Source organism: Periplaneta americana, chromosome 15 (genome assembly GCF_040183065.1).
Source record: "Periplaneta americana isolate PAMFEO1 chromosome 15, P.americana_PAMFEO1_priV1, whole genome shotgun sequence".
Classification (NCBI taxonomy): Eukaryota; Metazoa; Arthropoda; class Insecta; order Blattodea; family Blattidae; genus Periplaneta; species Periplaneta americana.
Genome location: NC_091131.1, coordinates 64393188 through 64414546, shown reverse-complemented (window position 1 = coordinate 64414546; position 21359 = coordinate 64393188). Strand labels below are relative to the sequence as shown.

The window sequence follows — 21359 nt, the reverse complement described above, 5'->3', positions numbered from 1 at the left end:
TATGCGGAAACTAACAAGTAAGAGGAATACAGAAAATAGGAGATTGGATAATGCTACATGTATTTGCACTGCACTTGCTGCACACGTAACACCGACTACTCAACGTCAGCATGATTACCACACAAACTAAACATACTACAAAGTAACAGCAATGCATTACTAGCTACGGAGTCAATCTTAACTGAAACATAATCATGCAACTTATAACAAGAACTTTGAGAATGCGCACCGTACATGTTTTTAACTAATTTTAGTAAAATATTTATACAGAGTAACTACATGTAGCCTAATGCATACCATAATTAAATGAAAATAATTACAATATAAGATTAATGCTTATAGATAGTACAATTTACAACATTTTAATGTTATTCTGATTACATACATCTGTACTGTACACTAGCAGGACATGGAGAAATATGTCTCGTTAGAGTGAGCTGCATCAGGCAGTATACGTCGTGTGTGATGGATCTACACAACATGTGAAGGTATGAAATTGGGCGTTGAAAATAATGATTCGCGACGACGAAAACGCGAGTCATCAAATTGAGAAGAGGAAATCTTCGTATCATGTGTAAGAAATCAGAAAAATATTATTTAAAAGTGTAATGCAGATTGTTTTATGACATATTCAGAAAAATGCTATATTAAACGTTTATATTTATCATATAATATTTAAATCGTGTGAATGTATGTTAATTTCAATCTTATAACAGTGTATTATGTTATGTAATGTGTTACAAATACGTACCTGAATCTATGTTGATAATGTGTGAGCAATAAGATTTATTATATTTAAGAAATGGTATTTGTCATTTTCATTTAACATGATGTTTAGGTCGTCACTGGCAACAGAAGATTGTTTATGTTCTGAAGTCAATAGTGGGGGAGAAAAGCTGTTCCCAGAGGGTGGGGTGAAGTAATACTGTTCCTCAAAGAATATGGTGTTAAATGGTTTTTGGACTGAACTCTTCAAATATAGGCCCTCTGTCTATCCATACATTTCAAATGTAAAAGTTTGCAACTTTGCTCAAAATTTGGTTGGATGTGCTCAAGTCACATTGTGTAATTTCATGATTTGACAACAGTACGGTACATTACCTCCTTGCGTTCCACACCATATTCCTCGTGGTGAAGTCTCTCAGTTTGGTCTCTCACATCCCACTCACCAAGACGCACCCTCAAGTTGTTGTTGGTGGTGCTGTAACATTACATTACAGAATATGAATCGTGTATAATATTGAATTGCTGTAGAATCTCGTTTTAACAATTTTTCAATATCCGTGACCCTTGGAAAACAATTTTTGCATTGCATCAGTCTGTGCACAGTTCAATTCCTAAAATGTCAGGGCATCAAAAGAAATACAAATGTAGAAATCTTGGTCACAAAGAAGGCAAATGCTTTTCCCATTAGTATAGAAGAGGTCTGTAGAATACCGGTACTCATAATCACAGTTCAGATTGTCAGATACTTAGGGGTATACGAAAGGAAAAGAGGCTAAGACACATGTAACGTTAAAATATTATGACATATACATTCTCGATAATAGGTCTAATGATAATATTGGGCAAAATTCGTACAGAGAAGACATAGATAGAACGTGGCTCGGATGTCAGGCGGAGACGTGACGCGGACATGACGTGAGCAAGGTATACTGAAGAGTAAAAAATTCTTGCACAGTTCTGCGTCTTTTTTATAATGTTTTCATAATGTCTTCATACGATGAGGATGGCCTGACTCTTGTACAACTCGCTAATATTAAAAAAAAACAGAGAAGATTTTGGATGCACCCTTTGTGAAGGAACGAACTACGACATATTGGATGTGATGAAAGTATTGTACATGTATCCGGACTGTTTCCAGAATTTTCATATACATCCAACCACTGTTTGTATTATAATATTACTCAATTTATTCACAAAATTAAATATCAAATTCAAAATTTTCGCGAATTTTCTTTTACAGTCAAATGCCACGTGTCGGTTTGAAGAGTCTGGAAAGAGATGCAGCCAGTGTTGCCAACTGGCCGTCACTGAATCCCGGTAGACGAAACTTAAATATAAGCTATTTTCGAGCGAAATAAAAAAACTATGTTTTCATAAAATACTTTAAAATAAAATAATTCAAAATTTCATTTATAGATGCTGTTACAATTATCACATGTTTTAATACCGAATAACTGAAAGTGATTTAAGTGAAGTCCTCAGGACCATCAGGGTCAATGTCTGGAATCTCAATGTTCAGCAGCAATTAAGAAGTATTCGCAGTGGCGGTAATATCTCTGCTATGTATGTGAAATACTCGGTGAGTCGTCACTTGATCCCTTCTTGTATGCAACCAGAGTCTCTACTTTACGTTTCATATCTATTGACAATATGTAATCTTTACAACTGCCCACTTTTCTTAATGAAGAAAATACACTGGATGATGTAATTTATTTTGGTTTTCCAATGTTTTCATAATATATGGATCACGGGAATCTCGTCACCTCAGCAAGAAAGGAAAGAGTTGAGAGGGAAGGACAGTGTTGCCAACACCTAATTTGTATCTCCGTCAGTCTAACACCTAGAAATCCGTCAGAATCCGTCAAAATTAAATAAAAATAGTAAGACCCGTTCACTATATCTATATACAAATAACAAGCAAATTTTAACGCAGCTTACTTATTAATCTCGATTAAAATAAAAATAACATGGTACGGCACGGGCAGGCTCTTCAAAGAAAAAGTAAAATCCCCCAAGAATTAAACAATTAAAAATGACAGCAGCTAAAAAAGTCAAAAGGTAATACAAATCGTAATTTTCGTCAGAAAATCCGTCACCCGTCAAAGCCATTCTCTTCTCGTCCGCTACGTTGAAATTCCGTCAGTTTTGACGGAATTTCCGTCCAGTTGGCAATACTGGGGAAGGATGATAAGCAGATCATTTATGTTCTTGCATAACGAAATATGTTTCAACTCGTCTCTCCATTACAACATATTATTAGATGCTTACTATGAATAGGTTGAGATTAATACAATATTAAATAAATTTATCTAAACTTGGATTAAACCAAAGAAGCTTTCCGCCTACTAAGCGAAGGATATAAGCTAGATTCCCCGCTAAACTAGATGGAATTTTTTTTGCAGCTAAGCTAAACTAGATTTAGCTTGAAAAAGCTAAATTGGCAACACTGGACGAAGCGCTGGCTTTCGGTCACTCCGTGATACCACAGTCTAGTATATACAGTCACGAAGCTCAATACGTAGGGAATATGCATCCATAGATACTTGCTGACCACTACTATCGCCTCACTACAGACAATGCGAAATAGTACCGACACAGTCTATTGTTCCTAGTACCCTCAACAACTCAAGCTTCGTGACTACCAAGATAGTAACAAAAGGTTTACGATGAGGTATAATTTTATTTATTATTTCAGAAGTATTCTTCTGTATATACTAGAGCAGCGGTTCCCAAACTTTTACAGCCACGGAGCCCTTTTTGAAGCAAAGGTTTCTCGTGGAGCCCCAAGAAATGTTTACTTTTTAGTTTTATTTGTCTACGTTCTATGAAGCTTATTTCACACGATACATAAACGGAAGTATGAATATATATATATATATATATATATATATATATATATAAAGGAAACAATAGTAAAAAAGTACTGGATATAATTTATTTAAATCTACAAAATGATATTAACAAGTAGTTAAGATATTTAAAAAATGTTACAATGTTACATGTACACCCGAAGTTAATGTGAAGAATGTGCCTGCTTCTTGCGACAGAGTTTGTCAATGTCCTGTGTCATAGAAGACAGTTGAAGACGTATATCGTCTTCTGTGTCCAAACAAGTTCGATATTTTGTTTTTTGTAGCCGTGTACCTCGAAAAGGTCGTTTCACTGAGGTACATAGTACCAAAAGGCAGTGAGAGAAATTTAGCTTTTGAACTTAATATCAAAAGATCCTCCCCTAACTTAGCCCAAAATTTGGGAAATGGTTTGCTTTTAAATTATGCCTGACAGTGGCTGTTCGAAACCATGTCTATAAGGAACTCATATCTGAAGCAGTGAGGGCTGCTGGTTTTGACATCACTGGAAATGGATCTACAATCCACTCATATTTCTTTAGAATCGATTCCCGAGTGTCCCTTGGAAAGTATGAATTGATATTTTGAAGCAAATTGTCAATGTGTTCTTTCATTATTGCTATGAATGAGGCATTCATTGTTATGTTATTTTCTTCTATAAAGTTTGAAGTAAATGAGAAACGTAAGATCCTTATTGTCGACACTTTCTATGTAGAACGCTATCTTTTCTTCAGTGCGACAATTTCGTCATCAGCATCGAATATAGTCTTCTGTTTACCTTGTATGTATGTGCTGAATTCATTTTTGAAAAATGTCTGCCAAGTAACATAATTTGTACAACCATTCCTGATCATTCAAATAATCTCCTAGCAAACTGTTATGGTAATTCAAAAGTGAAGAAAATTCCGTTCGAAGTTCATATAATCGGGACAACGCTTTACCGCACGACAACCATCGCACTTCTGTGTGTAATATTACTAACAATGATTTGTGTATACTACCCATATCTTCACACATAATTTTAAGTAGCCTACACTGCGAAGGTCGTGCCTTAACAAAGTTGATAATTTTGACGGCGTTGCCTAGCACCTGCTTTAATAACGCTGGCATTTTCTCGTTGCGAGGGCCTGTTGGTGTAGTATACAGTGATTACTTGTGCAGTTTTTAAAACTTTCTTGATCCTTGCAATATCGCCAGCAACAGGACCTACCATGGCCTTTGCGCCATCTGTGCACACGTCAATGCAATTGTCCCACGGTATCGAGTTTTCAATGAAGAAGGAAAAAATTCATTATCGCTTGTAGAGGATGGCAATGGCTGCAGAACAAAATATTTCATGAAAAAACGTGAAAATTCATATCGCACAAACATAATTAAAGGCTGGTTCACAATAAACCGGGAACGAGAACCAGAATGAAAACGAGAAGCAGAGGACGTGAATATGAAAATTTTTGATTCAAAATAAACCGAGAACGTAGACGACTATGCATATCGATATGCATGTCGATAACGATATGTAAAGTCGATATTACGCATTCCGATGTTATTTGTGTATAATTGATCAATGGCGTTCTTTCATTAGTACAAGGGAGCCAACATAAACACAGGTTAACCAACTTCGAAATTTCAACTGAAACATTTCATTAGGTACGGTACTATAAATATGCCCATGCATCTTTATTATCACAACCTATTTTAAGTCTACCATGACGTAAAATAATTAGAGAAGAAACATTTGTAATAGAACAAAAATGAACACAACAATAGTTATTGAATTGAAGCATGTATATGTAGTGTGTAATACAACCAATACAGTAATAAAATTTGATTCACTTACGATCGGTGTTAAAAAATGCGGCCATTTCTCATCTTTATACGAGGCGCGCCGCTTATCGTAAACGTGAGGATTTTCCTCAACACTCAATATTAGAATCTCATCAAATAAAACTTGCTCCATGATGCAAAGCACAGAACAAAATAATGCATAGGTTATGTCACGGTCTTCTTGCTACAAAATATATGACGACAAAATAGCTTTCAGATGGCAATAGAATGAATCTAGTGAGCTGTGATCGGAAACGTGAACGCCGAAGTTGAAACTTGGCCAACTCTCCGTTCCCGATCCCGGGCTCCGGCAAGCTTTTCGTTAATTGTGAATGTTCATATTTAAATGTACACATTTTAACAATTTTACCGTTTTCGTTTTCGTTCCGATTCTCGTTTCCGGTTTATTGTGAACCAGCCTTAACATAGCTAATCCGGCAAAGACCGTGGATTTGTCAAGTTGTAACGAAAATTTCGTTTAAGTGATACGGGAAATCATGATATTTTTTACGTCTTTTCATATATTCTGGATACAATTATGCACAATGTTATTTGATAAGGGCACACTGGAAATCAAGTTTTGCAGTTTTCTCGTCCACCATGCACTTCACTACCTTCACTAATAGTGGTTTCATAAGAGTTTCAGCAAGGGTGAGGTTTACCAGCAAGAGCCTGGTCATGACTAACCAAGTACGACGTTTTCAGTGCTTTCTCGTTGTTTGTTTTTACACGAGGTAAAATTTTGTCTGAACTGCATGGAGTTCGTCACTTTTTCTTTCGAAGTAGTCTGCAGTTTTATTTGTGAATTTTTGAATTGAGAAATGCCGTCTAAGCTTGGCAGGGAACATAGAACTATTGGGAAAAACTTTGTTACATATCACACAATGTGGGCGTTCATCAGCAAACTCAGTGAATCTCATGTCCAAATATAAATCACAATATTTTCGTTTGTTACTTTCAATACCTCTACACTAGGCATCGTAGACTCTGAGACATGATCATGTTCAGCATATTCCGAACTCAATTCCCAGGAATTCGCACTATCTTCTTTGAAAGTAAGATTATAGCTGTTGTTATCTTCCTTTGACTGAGCACTGGTAATGGCTAATAACTCTTAGGTCTTAAGGAGCCTGTCTTAAGCCACAGTTCCGGTTCAACGAAAGTTTAGTTAACACATCTGCTATCAAATTAACATGCAGATATACAGTATATATATATATATATATATATATATATATATATATATATATATATATTTTTTTTTTTTTGAGGTAACGTAACAGTCAATAGATTGTAGATTCCACATACCACGAATAACAAACGCTGCCTGCCCAGTATATAAAAAACAAAATAAATTTCGAGAATCATTGAGTACTTGGCAAGCAAGAAAGATCGAGATAGTTCCAGTGACGAGTAGATCTAATATTAATGCTTCCATGTAGCAAGAAGAACGCAAACTACTTTCTCAGAAAGTATTTTTCGCTTGATGGAAGTAGTTTCCCTTTTCCCGCTAGAGACTAGATGGAAGCAGCAATTTTTGTCATCTTCATAACTTCCGCGAATGGAGCCCCTGAGAATCATTCGCGGAGCCCCAAGGGCTCCGCGGAGCACAGTTTGGGAACCGCTGTACTAGACTGTGTTGATGCATTTGTTTACATGGTAGAGACTCGAAAAGCCATCATGCCTCCGCTCGATGCCCGAGTCTTGTCTTGTCTGTGTGCGTTGCGCCTAAGTTTAAAATATGTATTGGACAGAATTTGTTCATGTTTGGTACGAGTATTTATGACTTAATTTACTCAATTAGATTGCTTATACAATATCAGAAATTCTGTTAAAAATAATTCACTGAAAGCTTTGAGAGAGAGAGAGAGAGAGAGAGAGAGAGAGAGAGAGAGAGAGGAGAAGGAAGAGAAAGGGGTAGGAGAGGAAGAGGAGAGACAGAGAGACGGAAACAGAGACAGAGCCAGAGCCAGGGACAGAGAATAATACTTTACTCAATATAGGTTTCACCTATTTTCATTTTGATTTTTTTACTGTAGGCCAATAGGAAAGAGTATGGAACGAAACATTGTAGGCCATTTTGTTTGCAGATATATTTAGTGCAGAGCAACTGTTATTATTTTAAAAATATCATCGCTTACAGTGCAAGGCTTTTTGAGATAAAAGGCTTTACAATATAAAAAAATACGTATGAAGTTTATGGGGATATTAAATTAGCCGTTTAAGACAGTTTTATAACGGTGCGGCGCAAGTGCTGTTAATGTGTTTAGTACATATTGGAAGCACCGCTTATCCAGGTAGTAGATATATTTTATTTTTAAATGTATTCTAAATATTAAAATATGAAAATGATTATTTTTTAATGTCTCTCCGCTTGGCCGTCTCCGTGGTCTTGATTCCCCCTCGAAACTTAGTTTGAGTACTCGCTTTGACAAGGGCGGACATGTTGCGTGTTGGAGTAGAGTTCATGTTCGCTCAGTGTAGTTTTCTGAGATAATAAGTGGTAAACCGATAAGTGTTATTAGTGTGTAGTGTTATTATAATGCCAAAACATACGTACACTTAAGAAAAATAATTTTTATGTGAAAACAAACTCGTCTAGAAGAGCAAGGAGGGAAGCTTTGAGAGTTCTCCGGTGTTAACTACTCCACAGAGAAAATTATTTAATAATGTGAGTAATCTTTTTAATAAATTTAAAACAACGCGATCTGTTGTCAGTAAGAAGCCACATGTAAACACAGTGAGCTTACCGGGGACAAACTTGACGAAACAGGGGGAAAGGTTAGAATTAATTAAAAATAAATCTCTGCTACTATTTGCACAGAGAACCTGAATTTCGCAAACCTCGCCTTAGAATGCTATCATATTTTTAAAATTAAAACCATAATTATAACGTGACTGTTTTTATAGGCCTATATAGAAATTTTAGAAAAGTGGTAATGCAAATTTCTGTAACTATCTTCTGAATAACACGTATCCGGTATAGTATTAGTAATGGCACAATTAATACACTCTTAATTTTATTCATGAATGAAGAATAGCTCTATTTAAAAAGCCATATAACAACATAGAACAACAGATAATTACTGTTATACGCAACTCCATTTGACGAGAAAATTGGGGTATGGTGCTCTGTAAATGCATATAAAATAGTAGGGCCTATATTTTTTTTTATGGAAATACCATCAATGGAGGGATAACATACACAATTTTTGGAACAATAATCCGACATTGAATGCCATTCTGTATATTTTCAAAAAGAGTGCTGCAACCCATAAAACTGATGTCTCGTTAGCTGTAATTAAGGGTAACATTTTGAATATATAATATCGTTGACTCGTTAGTGAAGAATTATGGCCAGTGCGGTTCCAAGTTCTTAGTGAATGCGATTTTTATCTATGTAGGAACTATCAAAAATGAAGTGTAGACTATATAAATACCGCTCACACACTGAAAGAGAATATAAGGATAGAAACTGCAGTGATTTCAGAAGAGGAACTAGTGCGTGTGAATGTAGACTTTTTAAAAATATATAAAATAAATGTGTGGCGATACAGGGATAACACTTCCAACATCATCTGTGACAAAGGTAAGTGATTACTTTAATTGTAATGGTGAAATATTTGAATTAAAATAAAGCTATGCGCTTGAGTTGAGGGGCTACGTATAGGTCTATATATGCAATTCCGCTGGCTGGGTGATGCTTCCAGCCGCTACGCGGACGACCGTGTTCTAAATGCACATAATTCATAATTAGTAATGCACAATGCAGGTGCTTTTGTTTTCTTAGACTAAAATGTAGGCCTATATTTTTATTTGTAGTTCCCTTACAACTTGAACGTTGTTGTTTTTGTTGTTGCTGACATTGCCCTTGTTTCAGACGTACAATATACTATATATAGTGGGGAAAAAGAAGGGAGAAATCCACTTACAACCAATTTTTGTATTTTATTTTAATTTTAAAATACGAGTATGTCTGTAGCACTTTCATTACAAAAATAAGAAATTCAAAAATAATTTATTTACTTATGGAGTTATGACAGATTTTAATTAGGTATTTATTACTCTGAAAATAAGGATACGTCCGTTACAAACTAAGAGATAAGTCTGGGTTGCTTTTCAGATTGATTTGTAGAGGAGTTCAGTGGCGATCACTCAGTCGCTGCACTTCTACTGTAGAGGTTCTTAACCCGGGGTTCATGGATGGGCTTCAGGGAGTCCGTGGAAGTCACATAAAAATTAACATGTATATTAACTATATTACTTTAACGTAAGAAGCAGGAACGTATCTAAAAATGTTTGTCGCTTTTTATATTTTTCTAGGGAGGGGGTCCATAGCTTTCACCAGATTTTAAAAGGAGTCCTTGACTCACAAACACTGTCCTAGTGGGATTGACAAGAATATTTGGCGAATCTTTCTTATGTCCCAGCCACTAATGAATAAATAAAAAATACCTTCGATTTAAAGTATTGAGTAGTAGATAATTGATGTGATCACTGGGAGACTATAAGTCCACCCTCAATACGCACCTTACTTATATACGAAAATCGTGCGTGAACGAAGAATACCGCCATATTTCTTTAATGTAACAGTGGGTTTCAGTGTTACCAACGTAGTAATAATATACACACCTTATCAAACCTAAACTAACCTTTCTCATAATACTACACAGCTAATCAAACCTAACCTAATCTGTCACATAAGTTAATATTACATACCTATAGTAACATTCCTCACATTTAGTATAATTTCGTTTTCATGTATTGCCGGTTCTGCCAATCGTGTCGGTTTCCATCTAGTGGAAGTGGATCGTGCTAATACTACTAATTTGAAGAAGAAGCAAGGGCGAATTTCATAATAATTACATTTTACATGTTTCGTGATATATTAAATGTGTTAATGTAGTAATAATTCTCTATATAGGCCTATATGGTACAATAAGATTTTAAATGTGTTGTGGTTGTAATAAAAGTAATGAACATTGGTTTATAGCGCCACATTGGCAGTGACAAACGTGTGCTATATTCGTTCAGTGGCTGGTGGATGCTCTAAATTGACCGAATATTTTATCACTTTATTTGAATATGTTTCTTCAAATTAGAAAGTTGTATTTATAATATATTTACATCATCAACGTAACAAAACGTTTTGCTGTTTGCATTTTCTTTTATAATTTTTGACAATAATATTTAATTACTTCATTTTCATTTGTCTCTTCAAATTAGAGAGTTGTTTTACAAAATATTTACATTATGTACTCGTACGAACGAAATCTTATCATTATGATTTTTCTTTATATATTATCTTCTATGTATTATTTTTTTCTGTGTTTGTCTAATAAATTGGCAATTATAAAATTGTTTCATATCAGTCGTCAATTTCTTACTTGGGTGTAGCATTCCATATCGCAAACAGAGGCGTATAAACGAAAAAAAAAAAAGAACACTGTATCAGAGATACACCGGCATGTAGAGTATGTCGCCCGGTTTCGGGAATGAAAATAACAGTTGCGTTAGTTTGAATGTTTTATTTTTGTTTCAGGTAATTTTAAAGTTACGATGAAAAAGTATGTAATATCACTTAAATAATTCCCTCAACTAACCCACTAACCTTGTCACATACGTTCTTTATGGGTTAGCTGGGTTAAATAAGGGGATAGCAAAGTGACATTAAGCCGAAGTATGTGACAAGGTTAGTGGGTTAATTGATGGGATTATTTAAGTGATATGACATCATACCTTTCCATCGTATCTTTAAAATTACCTTGTTTCGTTTTAAAAATGGGGAGTATGAATCTATGGTAAGAGAGGTAATTAATTAAAGGCATGCAACATATTTTCTTTTCATATGAAGCGATATTCCGAAATTACCCCCAGCTTAGAACAAATCTTTCATTACGGTTTCCTCAATGTGCATCATACATGTATATTATCACTTTAATTTACTAGAACTCGCAATTAAAAATCAAACGCGAGGTCACATAAGGCTTAGCTGCTCCCGATGCTGAGATTTTATTGTGGGTCTCGCGGCACGGCTATTTTTATACGCAACTTCGGCGCCCTCATACCCGTAACGAGGTGTGGCGTCATTGGGCATAGTCACACAATTCACATTGATTCATAATCTAACTATTAATAACATCATTGAGCTATGGCTTGTAGTGTTGTTATTGTAAGCATTTGAATTTCTGCTATTTTTTGTTTCTCCCCGGATCTCAGAACGGTTGCCCAATGGACAGTGCCCATTAATGTCTTGCAATGTTCGAACATGAGAGAGGCAACCAAGACATTACAAACTTCGTATCATTGCATATGAAAAAGTAACCGCAAGATCTATGCTAAAATCCTTAAGCGGTTAAAACATGAAGGGGCGAGAGTAGAAGACAGTGAATATTTTTTATAAAAAACGACAGACCTCCTCCTGCAGAGCGAGTGTCAAACTTCGCCATACTCGAAAAATTTGAATCGAACACAGCGCCTGTAATGCACTACGCTACTAACCATATTCTACGTCAAAATACATTTGAAATAATAAGCTTCAACATAATAGGTTGGAGTAGGGTTAGTCGAACACTTGCGCGGGTAGTACATAGAGTATTTATAGTATGTTACGTGCTGGTCATAAGTTGGATGAACTACAACAGGCATGCAGAAGTGAGTGAATTTCTTGCGCGACCATGTTGATCTGCTTGTTCGTCACGTTACCTAACCGTCCTACCCTCATGCAGCGGTCGGAGTTTTTATGCAAACATTCAGTGGCGTATTCCTTATACTATCACCTTGTGATTTAGTTGATACATTTTTCATTTTGATAATTTATAACAGAAACGAATATAACAGTATGATTAATTATATAACTTCTCTGAAATTAATGTAATTACGAAATTTAAAAAAAATATTATTATCCTTATTATTATTATTATTATTATTATTATTATTATTATTATTGTTGTTGTTGTTGTTGTTGTAACTTCGCTCTAGAATATGTCATTAGGAAAGTTCAGGATAAGATACAGGGTTTGGAATTGAACGGATTACATAAGCTTCTTGTCTATGCGGATGACGTGAATATGTCAGGAGAAAATCCACAAACGATTAGGAAAAACACGGACATTTTAGTTGAAGCAAGTAAAGCGATAGGAATGGAAGTAAATCCCGAAAAGACAAAGTATATGATTATGTCTCGTGACCAGAATATTACACGAAATGGAAACATAAAAATTGGAAATTTATCCTTCGAAGAGGTGGAAAAATTCAGATATCTTGGAGCAACAGTGACCAATATAAATGACACTCGGGAGAAAATTAAACGCAGAATAAATAAGGAAAATGCCTATTATTATTCGGTTGAGAAACTTTTGTCATTTAGTCTGCTGTCAAAATATCTGAAAGTTAGAATTTATAAAAGAGTTAAATTACCGGTTGTTCTGTATGGTTGTGAAACTTGGACTCTCATTTTGAGACAGGAATAGAGATTAAGGATGTTTGAGAATAAGGTGCTAAGGAAAATATTTGGGACTAAGTGGGATGAAGTTACAGGAGAATGGAGAAAGTTACACAACACGGACTGCACGCATTGTATTCTTCACCTGACATAAATAGGAACATTAAATCCAGACGTTTGAGATGGGCAGAGCATGTAGCACGAATGGGCGAATCCAGAAATGCATATAGAGTATTAGTTGGGAGACCGGAGGGAAAAAGACTTTTGAGGAGGCCGAGACGCAGATGGGAGAATAATATTAAAATGAATTTGAGGGAGATGGGATATATAATGATAAAGACTGGATTAATCTTGCTCAGGATAGGGACTGATGGCGGGCTTATGTCAGGTCGGTAATGAACCTGCGGGTTCCTTAGAAGCCATTTGTAAGTAAGTATACAGATTTTCCAAGAATTAATTCACAGTGTATATATATATATATATAATATGGAGTGAGTGATAGTAGAAGGAAGAAGAATAAAGTGCATGAGATTTGCTGATGATATGACGTTGTTAGCAGAAGAGAATACAATATTAAGGGATATGCTACTGAAGCTAAATGACAGCTTTGAGCAGTATGAGATGAAGACAAAATATGCAAACAAGACGAAGACCATAGTCATAGAAAGAAAAGTAAAGAAGGTAAACTTGCGAATTCTAAATGAGGCAGTAGAACAAGTTGACAGCTTCAAATACTTGGAATGTAGGCTACTATTAGGTTGGTGCATAATTCCGTAGCGATTTTTCATAAGTTTATTAAACACATCAGATACACATAAGAGAGAAGTTAATCATCAACAATATAGCCTATTCTCCTTCACTATTTACAACAGTTTGCCAACGCTGGAGTAGTTTTTCGATTCCACACCTGTAGAAATTGCGTGGTTTTGAGTTAAAGAAGTCGTCAAGCCATATTCAGAGAGCAGTTTCATCCGGAAAGGAAGTTCCTTGAAGGTTGTTCGATAGAAAGCGCAAAAGATGAAAATCTGAAGGCGTAAGATCAAGTGAATAAGATGGGTGTAGAATGACTTTCCAACCAAACTCCTGGATAGTGTTTTGTGTCAGGTTAGCAGAGTGCGGACAGGAGTTATCGTGGAGTAGCATCACTTCGCGCAGTTTTGTTGGTCGTTTTTCTTGGATTGCGTATGCAAAACGTCTCAGTTGGTAGCAATAAATGTTGCACGATAGTGGAATGGTCACAGTTCTCACATTTGTCAGTTCTCGGGTACATGACGTGGATATTGTGGATTAATGTGTTTTAACAGTCTTCAACAAACCCCGAAGATCTTCCTGAACGTGGAGTGTCTCTAATGTCAAAACGACCCTCCTTAAAGCGAGAGAATCATTTTCTTGCCGTGCTCTCTCTGATAGCATTGTCCCCAAACACGGCGCAAAAGTTTCTGGCCGCCTCCGCTGCTTTCGTCCCTCTATTGAACCCAAAAAGAAGAATATGTCGGAAATGTTCCACTTTCTCCACTTGACACTCCATTTTCACGGCTCCACTCACTAACTGCAAAAATGAAAACTACAATATGTAAACTCAAGCACAACAATTGAACTTCATATAAAAAATGACAATCGATAAATAAACCCATAGCAACCGGAGTACCAACACGCGAAACAAAAACGTTACGAACTTATACACCAACCCAATATAAACAGTAACATGAGCTGCTGCCAGGAAGTAAAAAAGAGGATAGCAATGGCTAAGGAAGCTTTTGTTAGAAAAAGGACCATCTTCTGTGGATCAATGGAAAAATAAGTAAGGAAGAAACAAGTGAAGTGCTTTGTGTGGAGTGTAGCATTGTATGGGAAACATAGACATTACGACAAAGTGAAGAGAAGCGAATAGAATCATTTGAAATGTGGTTCTGAAGAAGAATAGAATATGTGAAATGGACAGACAGAATAAGAAACGAACCTGTGTTGGAAAGAGTGGGTGAAGAAAGAATAATGCTGAAACTGATCAGGAAGAGCAAATTAATTGTTTGGGTCACTGGCTAAGAAGAATCTGCCTTTTGGAGGATGCACTTGAAGAAATGGTGAACGGTAGAAGAATTCGGGCCAGAAAAAGATACCTATCAAATAGTAGACGGCATTAAGATATATGAATGATATGCGGAGACTAAGAGGAAGGAAAAAAATAGGAAAGACTGGAGAATGCTGGGTTTGCAGTGAAAGACCTGCTCTTGGGCAGGACACTATGAATGAATGAATATAGTTTTATAATATAGTCTATTTTGTTATATTATAAAACTGACCAAACAATATATTTCATTGTTATGAACATAATGAAAATCGGAGCTGATTATTCCATTGCTTGTTTTACTTCAAACTGCCACCTGCACTGTGTCATTTCGTCTGGCAATCTTGTTAAATTTAGGCGCCGTCTTCGAACAACTAACGTGCAATAAAGAAACCAAAATGTTTATCAGTATTATACTTCACGTATTGTTTTTCTGATAATTTAGCCTGCTGAAGAACTGTTCATAAGGGTAAGTAGAACCAAAAAGTGCAACAATGTGACTACCGAAACGGCGAAGGCTTCGGTATCTACTTTCTGGTAGTACACGGTAGAGTTCAAAACCCGTACATAAAGGTTTATTATTTTGGAGGTCAATTATCTCAAGTTGTAATGCATGAACATGAGGTTCTAGCTTAGACGTCTCCAAAACCGTACTCGCGAGTAAGCCCCTGAACGGAACCGAAGCCAGTACGTAATGAGCGCGCTCCGCCTCACCCATCCCCACCTGTACTGTACTCAATGTTTATGCGCAAACGAAGAGCAGTGGCGGACTGCCATTATCATTGTGTTGGTCGGAGTGTTCCACCGTTTCACAATGTCTTCTAATCATGGACGTAATACATTCAAGGATGAATAGGAAAAGAATTTTTTTTTGAGTTAGTGGGGAGAATGTGAAATGCTTAATTTTGTTCGAAAATTCTTAAGGGTGTGTTAAAATTCAACATGCGCCGACAATACTCGACTCTTCACAAATAATGTCATACAATTACAGGCATGTTGGGCATGTGAAAATAATTTATTTTGGGGATATCTGTATGGCTGTTAGTTATACATAATAATCAGTATATTACAATACGTTTACACTCAGTTCCGCATGACAAACATATAGTTTTTCGTTTAGTTTTAGGTGAAATGCGTATGCATATTTTGATAAATATAAAACAAGAAAATACAAACACAAATCACCCCGTGTCCTCAGTCTTAAACAAAAAAAGCTTTTTGCTAGCTATGTTCTAGCTTGGAATATTGGAAAATCAATGAAGCCCTTTACAGAAGCATCATATATATAATCGTGCATACAGAACGTTACTAAAATAACAAAGTCAAAGTTTAAGAAAATTAAAAAGTTTCCAATTAGGCCTACAGTTCAGAGAAGGAATTTCAAGATTGCAAATGTAATTGAATCTGAAGTCGAAATCACAATTAACCAGTTTGTAGCTTACTCACTTGCATTGGACGAAAGCACAGATAGAAATGACAAAGCTCACCTAGCCAATTTCATCCGAGGAGTTAATGAACATTTTACTGTCTGAATGTCTTCTAAATGTAATTACAAAATACAACTGGAGAAGGTCTTTTCCAGACACTGAAAGGCACCGTAGAACAGAAGAAGTTGAATTTGCAATGGCTTGTGTCAATAGCAACAGACGGGGCTCCAGCTTCAAAGTATGTCAAAATAATATACAAACGTATGACATTTCTTATTCTTTTGATGTTATTATTTGTAAACATAAGCAGACCGTTGCCGCGATCCCCCACTGATCGCTTCCATCTGTTGAGGTACGAGTCTCTTCCCCTTCTCTAGGCTTACAGCACACTGTGTTCGGCGGGCAGCATTCAGAGCACGAATGACGATACGCTTTTTGGAGACCTCTGTAATCTAGCTTATATGTACATCTACGGTATTATGAGGCAGTATATCTCACTTGACGATATGTGTCAGAGGAAGAACAATTTTTTTATACGGGTACATTTCGAGTCTGATTAGTGAACTATGTTTCTGGTCAACGATGTACGCAATGAAAATGGAAAGGACATGCATGCATGCATACATACATACATACAGTACATACATACATACATACATACATACATACATACATACATACATACATACATACATACATACATACATATCAAATAACGTGCACTTTCATTTTCAGAAAAAAAATCTTCTCTTCCCACTCACTATTAAACTCTGGTCGGTTGCATGAGTTATTTTTATGAAGTACGCCACTGACTACTGTGTTATTGCTTTCGGGCACTCTGTTAGTCTTTGCCTCTTAACTTTTAGTAACTTAACATACTGCGTATATACTGGGAGCACAAGAGAGCGTCTCGCCCTGTTATTCTGCATCCTTGCATTACAACAACATAATGTGATTCTTGTTATTTTGTCTGTAAATAATGTGATCCCTTTTCTATTGCTTATTTACTTACAATGCTCCAGCTCTCTCCTTTGTAAATTGCTACATCATGATTACTAGTTTAGAAAATACGCCTACTTATATGTTGTTGAATTACATTGGTATGCAAGGCAACTGTTTTTGATGGAACCAACAAAAAGATTCCTAAATTGAAACATTTCAAACTGTAATGTTGGGTAAGGTCGGTTTTCTCCCAGTTATGCCTTTCTCCATATTAGGAATCTACATAATTCGGTAAACATTTCTCCATTTCGTCATCATTTCACAGCATTCCTCAAACTCCGGCTGGCGACTCACGGACTGGATTGGCCTAGGAACGAGTGGGGTTGCTTGTTCGAAACCTGGGTAGGCCTACGTAACGAACCTTAGTGTAGTCAGCCGGTGTGGGTTGGGAATGTACCTAGCTTGAGGGTAAGCTCAATAGATCTAATAAGGTCACAGTAATGGGTCATAGTGCTCCCTCCCTTGAATTCAAATTCTATTCAATTCAAGGTTGTTAAGATATTCTAACTTTACTGACCTGGCAACCCTGGCTGCGCGTCAATCATTTTCTTTGTCGATCGCTCCTCTATAAAAATAAACTGAAATTTCACTCTTTCAATTCAGATTCCTTTCAAATATAAGCCCTTTTCTCTGCGATAGTTTCGTAATATATATATATATATATATATATATATATTTCCTTCCTTTCCCCCTTTTGTTCTCTTGATCACCAGATGAATTTATTATCATACCCTTTTGATTGTGGTTTTATTTAATTTTCGTATTTCTTTTCTTCTTTATTATTATTATTTTATTACATTCCATTTTGTTATATTATTCCTTACATTTTCCATGTTAACTGTATGTACTAAATGAGTTGCTTTTATTATATTCCAATCTATTTAACTTTCTTTTTTCTATTATGGTATTATTTTCATGTTGTTTAGTGTCGATTTTGTTATGCTATTATTATTATTATTATTATTATTATTATTATTATTATTATTATTATTTGTAATATATTAGTATTCTGTTATTTAACTTTTTGTTAAATTTTCACTGTATACTTTCTGACCTGGTAGAGTGTAAGAGAAGGCCCTATGGCCTTAACTCTGCCAGTATAAGTAAATAAATTATTATTATTATTATTACTGTTATTATTATTATTATTATTATTATTATTATTATTATTAATATTACATTGTGTTTACTGAATATTGACTTGTGCCGCGTTCACTAAAAGTCGGCTCTTGTGGATGTACTTTTTTACTACTATTTTCATTTTTTCGCGGCACACCACTGAATCATCGGCACACTGGTTAAAACTGACTGATATAGGCCTATATACCTAGGTTTTAACTGCTTTACTATGGAGAATTTGAAAACTGTGAAGTATTACAAGGGATACTGTGTTCATATCTACCTCAACAAACGATTACGTCATATAGACTAGACTTTAATGATTGCTTGCATCTTTTGAGGGTTGAGTTTGTGTCCATGTCAGTAGTGAGGCGAGGTCATTGTTAACTTTTTGTAACTGGGTAGTTTTTATGTTTCCTTATTAAGTATACTTGGGGTGACCAGTTTCACATCGATAAAAAAAGAGGACACAAAGCTTCAAAAAGGAGAACATTGTTCGAAAAAAGAGGACAGAAAATATGTAGCCTACTTTGATTTAGGCTTAGGCCTATATTATACTTTAAATTACGTCAATACACAGTACAGGTTTAGGCTTATATCATATTTAAAAGAATGTTAATATCGATTTTATTACATAATAAATGCGATAAAACTTAATAATAATGATTTTACAGTTAGCTACATATAACGTCAAGAGAAGTATAATTAAAGAGGACAGAAAATATCTATTTATATTTATGATTAGGCGTATATTGTATTTAAAATTATGTCAATATCTATTTTATTATATCATACTTATGATAAAACATAATAATATAAATGATTTTACAGTTAGCTACATATGAAAGCCAAGGGAACTATAATTATTATCAAGAGGAGGAGCAAAGAGAGTTACGAATGTTGGCAAAGAGTATATTCCATCGATGCTGCTGCCACCTACTGGCAAATTACTTGAAAAAGGCGTCAAATCAGATAGTTTCAAAATATTAGGGAGGCCTATACAAGGTACGAAAAGGAGGACATTTCTTGATTTTTTAAAAATCCGCCCGGACCCCGGACAAAAGCCTAAAAAGGAGGACATGTCCGGATAAAAGAGGACGTCTGGTCACCCTAAGTATACTGTATAAGTATATTTGCATCTCGTACGCAAAGTAGTTGGTGGTTGCATATAATCAGATATCTTCATGCAGTCGGTATGTCATTTATAGGCTATAAGTCGTAAATAACAAAGACCCCTAGCACCGAACTCTAAGGGAATATGCTTTTTATTACATATATCTTTACATTATAACAAAATTTTCATGTCCGTTATTCACTTAATTCCAGTGGTTACTTGTTAGTCGATACTATATAGAGCAGTCATTTCCAACTGGCCAACCTGTGACGTCGGAGCGCGTTTCCCTTCTTGGAGCAGAGCTTCTTTAGCACTTGACGGAGGGTAATGTTGTGTCTCCGCTATTTATAAACATCTTCATCCCTTCCACCGCCACTCCCCTTGCTTTGTACTTATAGCTGTGCTTCCCCTCTCAAGGAGCTCGAAAGCAGTGACGTGTGACGTCACAAAGCCTGCAGTTGGAAATGCCTGACATAGACAGCAATGAGGCCCACATGTTCAGATGTTAGAAGTAGCCAGACGTAACGGGTCAATAGAGCTTACTCTGTCCTTCCTTCAGGTCTTACCATGTTGCCCTGAAGGTCCGAAAAGTTGGAGATGTTGTTCCAGCGTAGGGTTGAAACTCACAAGTTTCTTCTTTTTTTTAGTGGGTTATTTTACGACGCTGTATGAACATCTCAGGTTATTTAGCGTCTGAATGAAGTGAAGGTTATAATACCGGTGAAATTAGTCTGGGAGTCCAGCACCGATAGTTACCAAGCTTTTTCTCATAATGGATTGAGAGAAAACTCCGAAAAGCCTCAACCAGGTAACTTGCCCCGACCGGGATTCAAACCCGGGCCACCTTGTTTCGCGGCCAGACGCGCTAGCTGTTACTCCACAGGTGTGGACAAGTTTTCTTCTGAACTCAAACTGTGAAAGCTGAAATCTGATAGAAGTGGGGCTAGTTGACTCACGTGGCCACGCAGTGGGCAGCTGTCACAATCCACCTGTTGTTGAGCAGGGCGCCACCACACGACAGCTTCTTGGACAGGAACCCCGTTTTGATGAGTGCCACCTGCCAGGGATGACTTCCAAAATTTGAGTTATGGCCACCCACGATGCGGTTACTCCTTGTGTACAGTTCGCCACAGGCTGCAACAGGAACTCCATTATCATCAGATGAAATACGAATGCAAGCTCTACATGCAGAGATGCACAAGCATTCACAGAATAGGTACAGACATATCTCGTGATAGCAGTCAGGAAACCTTCACCTGGGGAAAATGAATTTGAACACTAATAATATTCATACAAAATTTATTATACACTAACAGTCTTACTAATAAAAAGTCTATATTCAGACGTTTAACTGTCTTATACTTATACAATGAGTAGCTCGTTTATACGTCGTGTGTAAATTCCTTACTAATAATCACTACATACGTCGTGTATAACAGTATAACTGTTATACAGCTACGTCATAGTTTCGTCATTACTTCGTTACGAAAGGTAATAGAATATCTGAGGTTCTCTATTACATCCGGTAGAGCGCTCTAGTGTGGCGTGTTAAGTATCGATAGTACAACTGGCTCTAATCGATTACCACACTATATTTTGCTCAAAGAGTACAAGCTACAGCAATATTATTCTAATTATTTTGTGCTCTTTGGTTTGTTTTTCTGTGGTTACACGGCAACCATCATCATAAAATGATAGTCGATACGAACAGCTGTTAGAGGGGCGGCCATTTTTTCTCTATATACAACGCTTAAACAAGGGGTTTCGTATATATAACTATTACAAAGCA

General features: G+C 36.1%; 1 protein-coding gene across 2 annotated transcripts in view; it reads right to left on the bottom strand.

Annotated features, from left to right (window-relative positions):
- Nucleotides 1-21359, bottom strand: part of LOC138715022 (proclotting enzyme) — a 116032-nt gene that overhangs the window by 9082 nt on the left and 85591 nt on the right. For both annotated transcript variants that reach the window (XM_069847422.1, XM_069847421.1), the window contains 2 exons: nt 20527-20704; nt 1102-1201 (listed from right to left, as the gene is read on the bottom strand). In XM_069847422.1, the coding sequence (XP_069703523.1) occupies nt 1102-1201; nt 20527-20704 (278 nt within the window). The remainder of the gene's footprint in view (nt 1-1101; nt 1202-20526; nt 20705-21359) is intronic.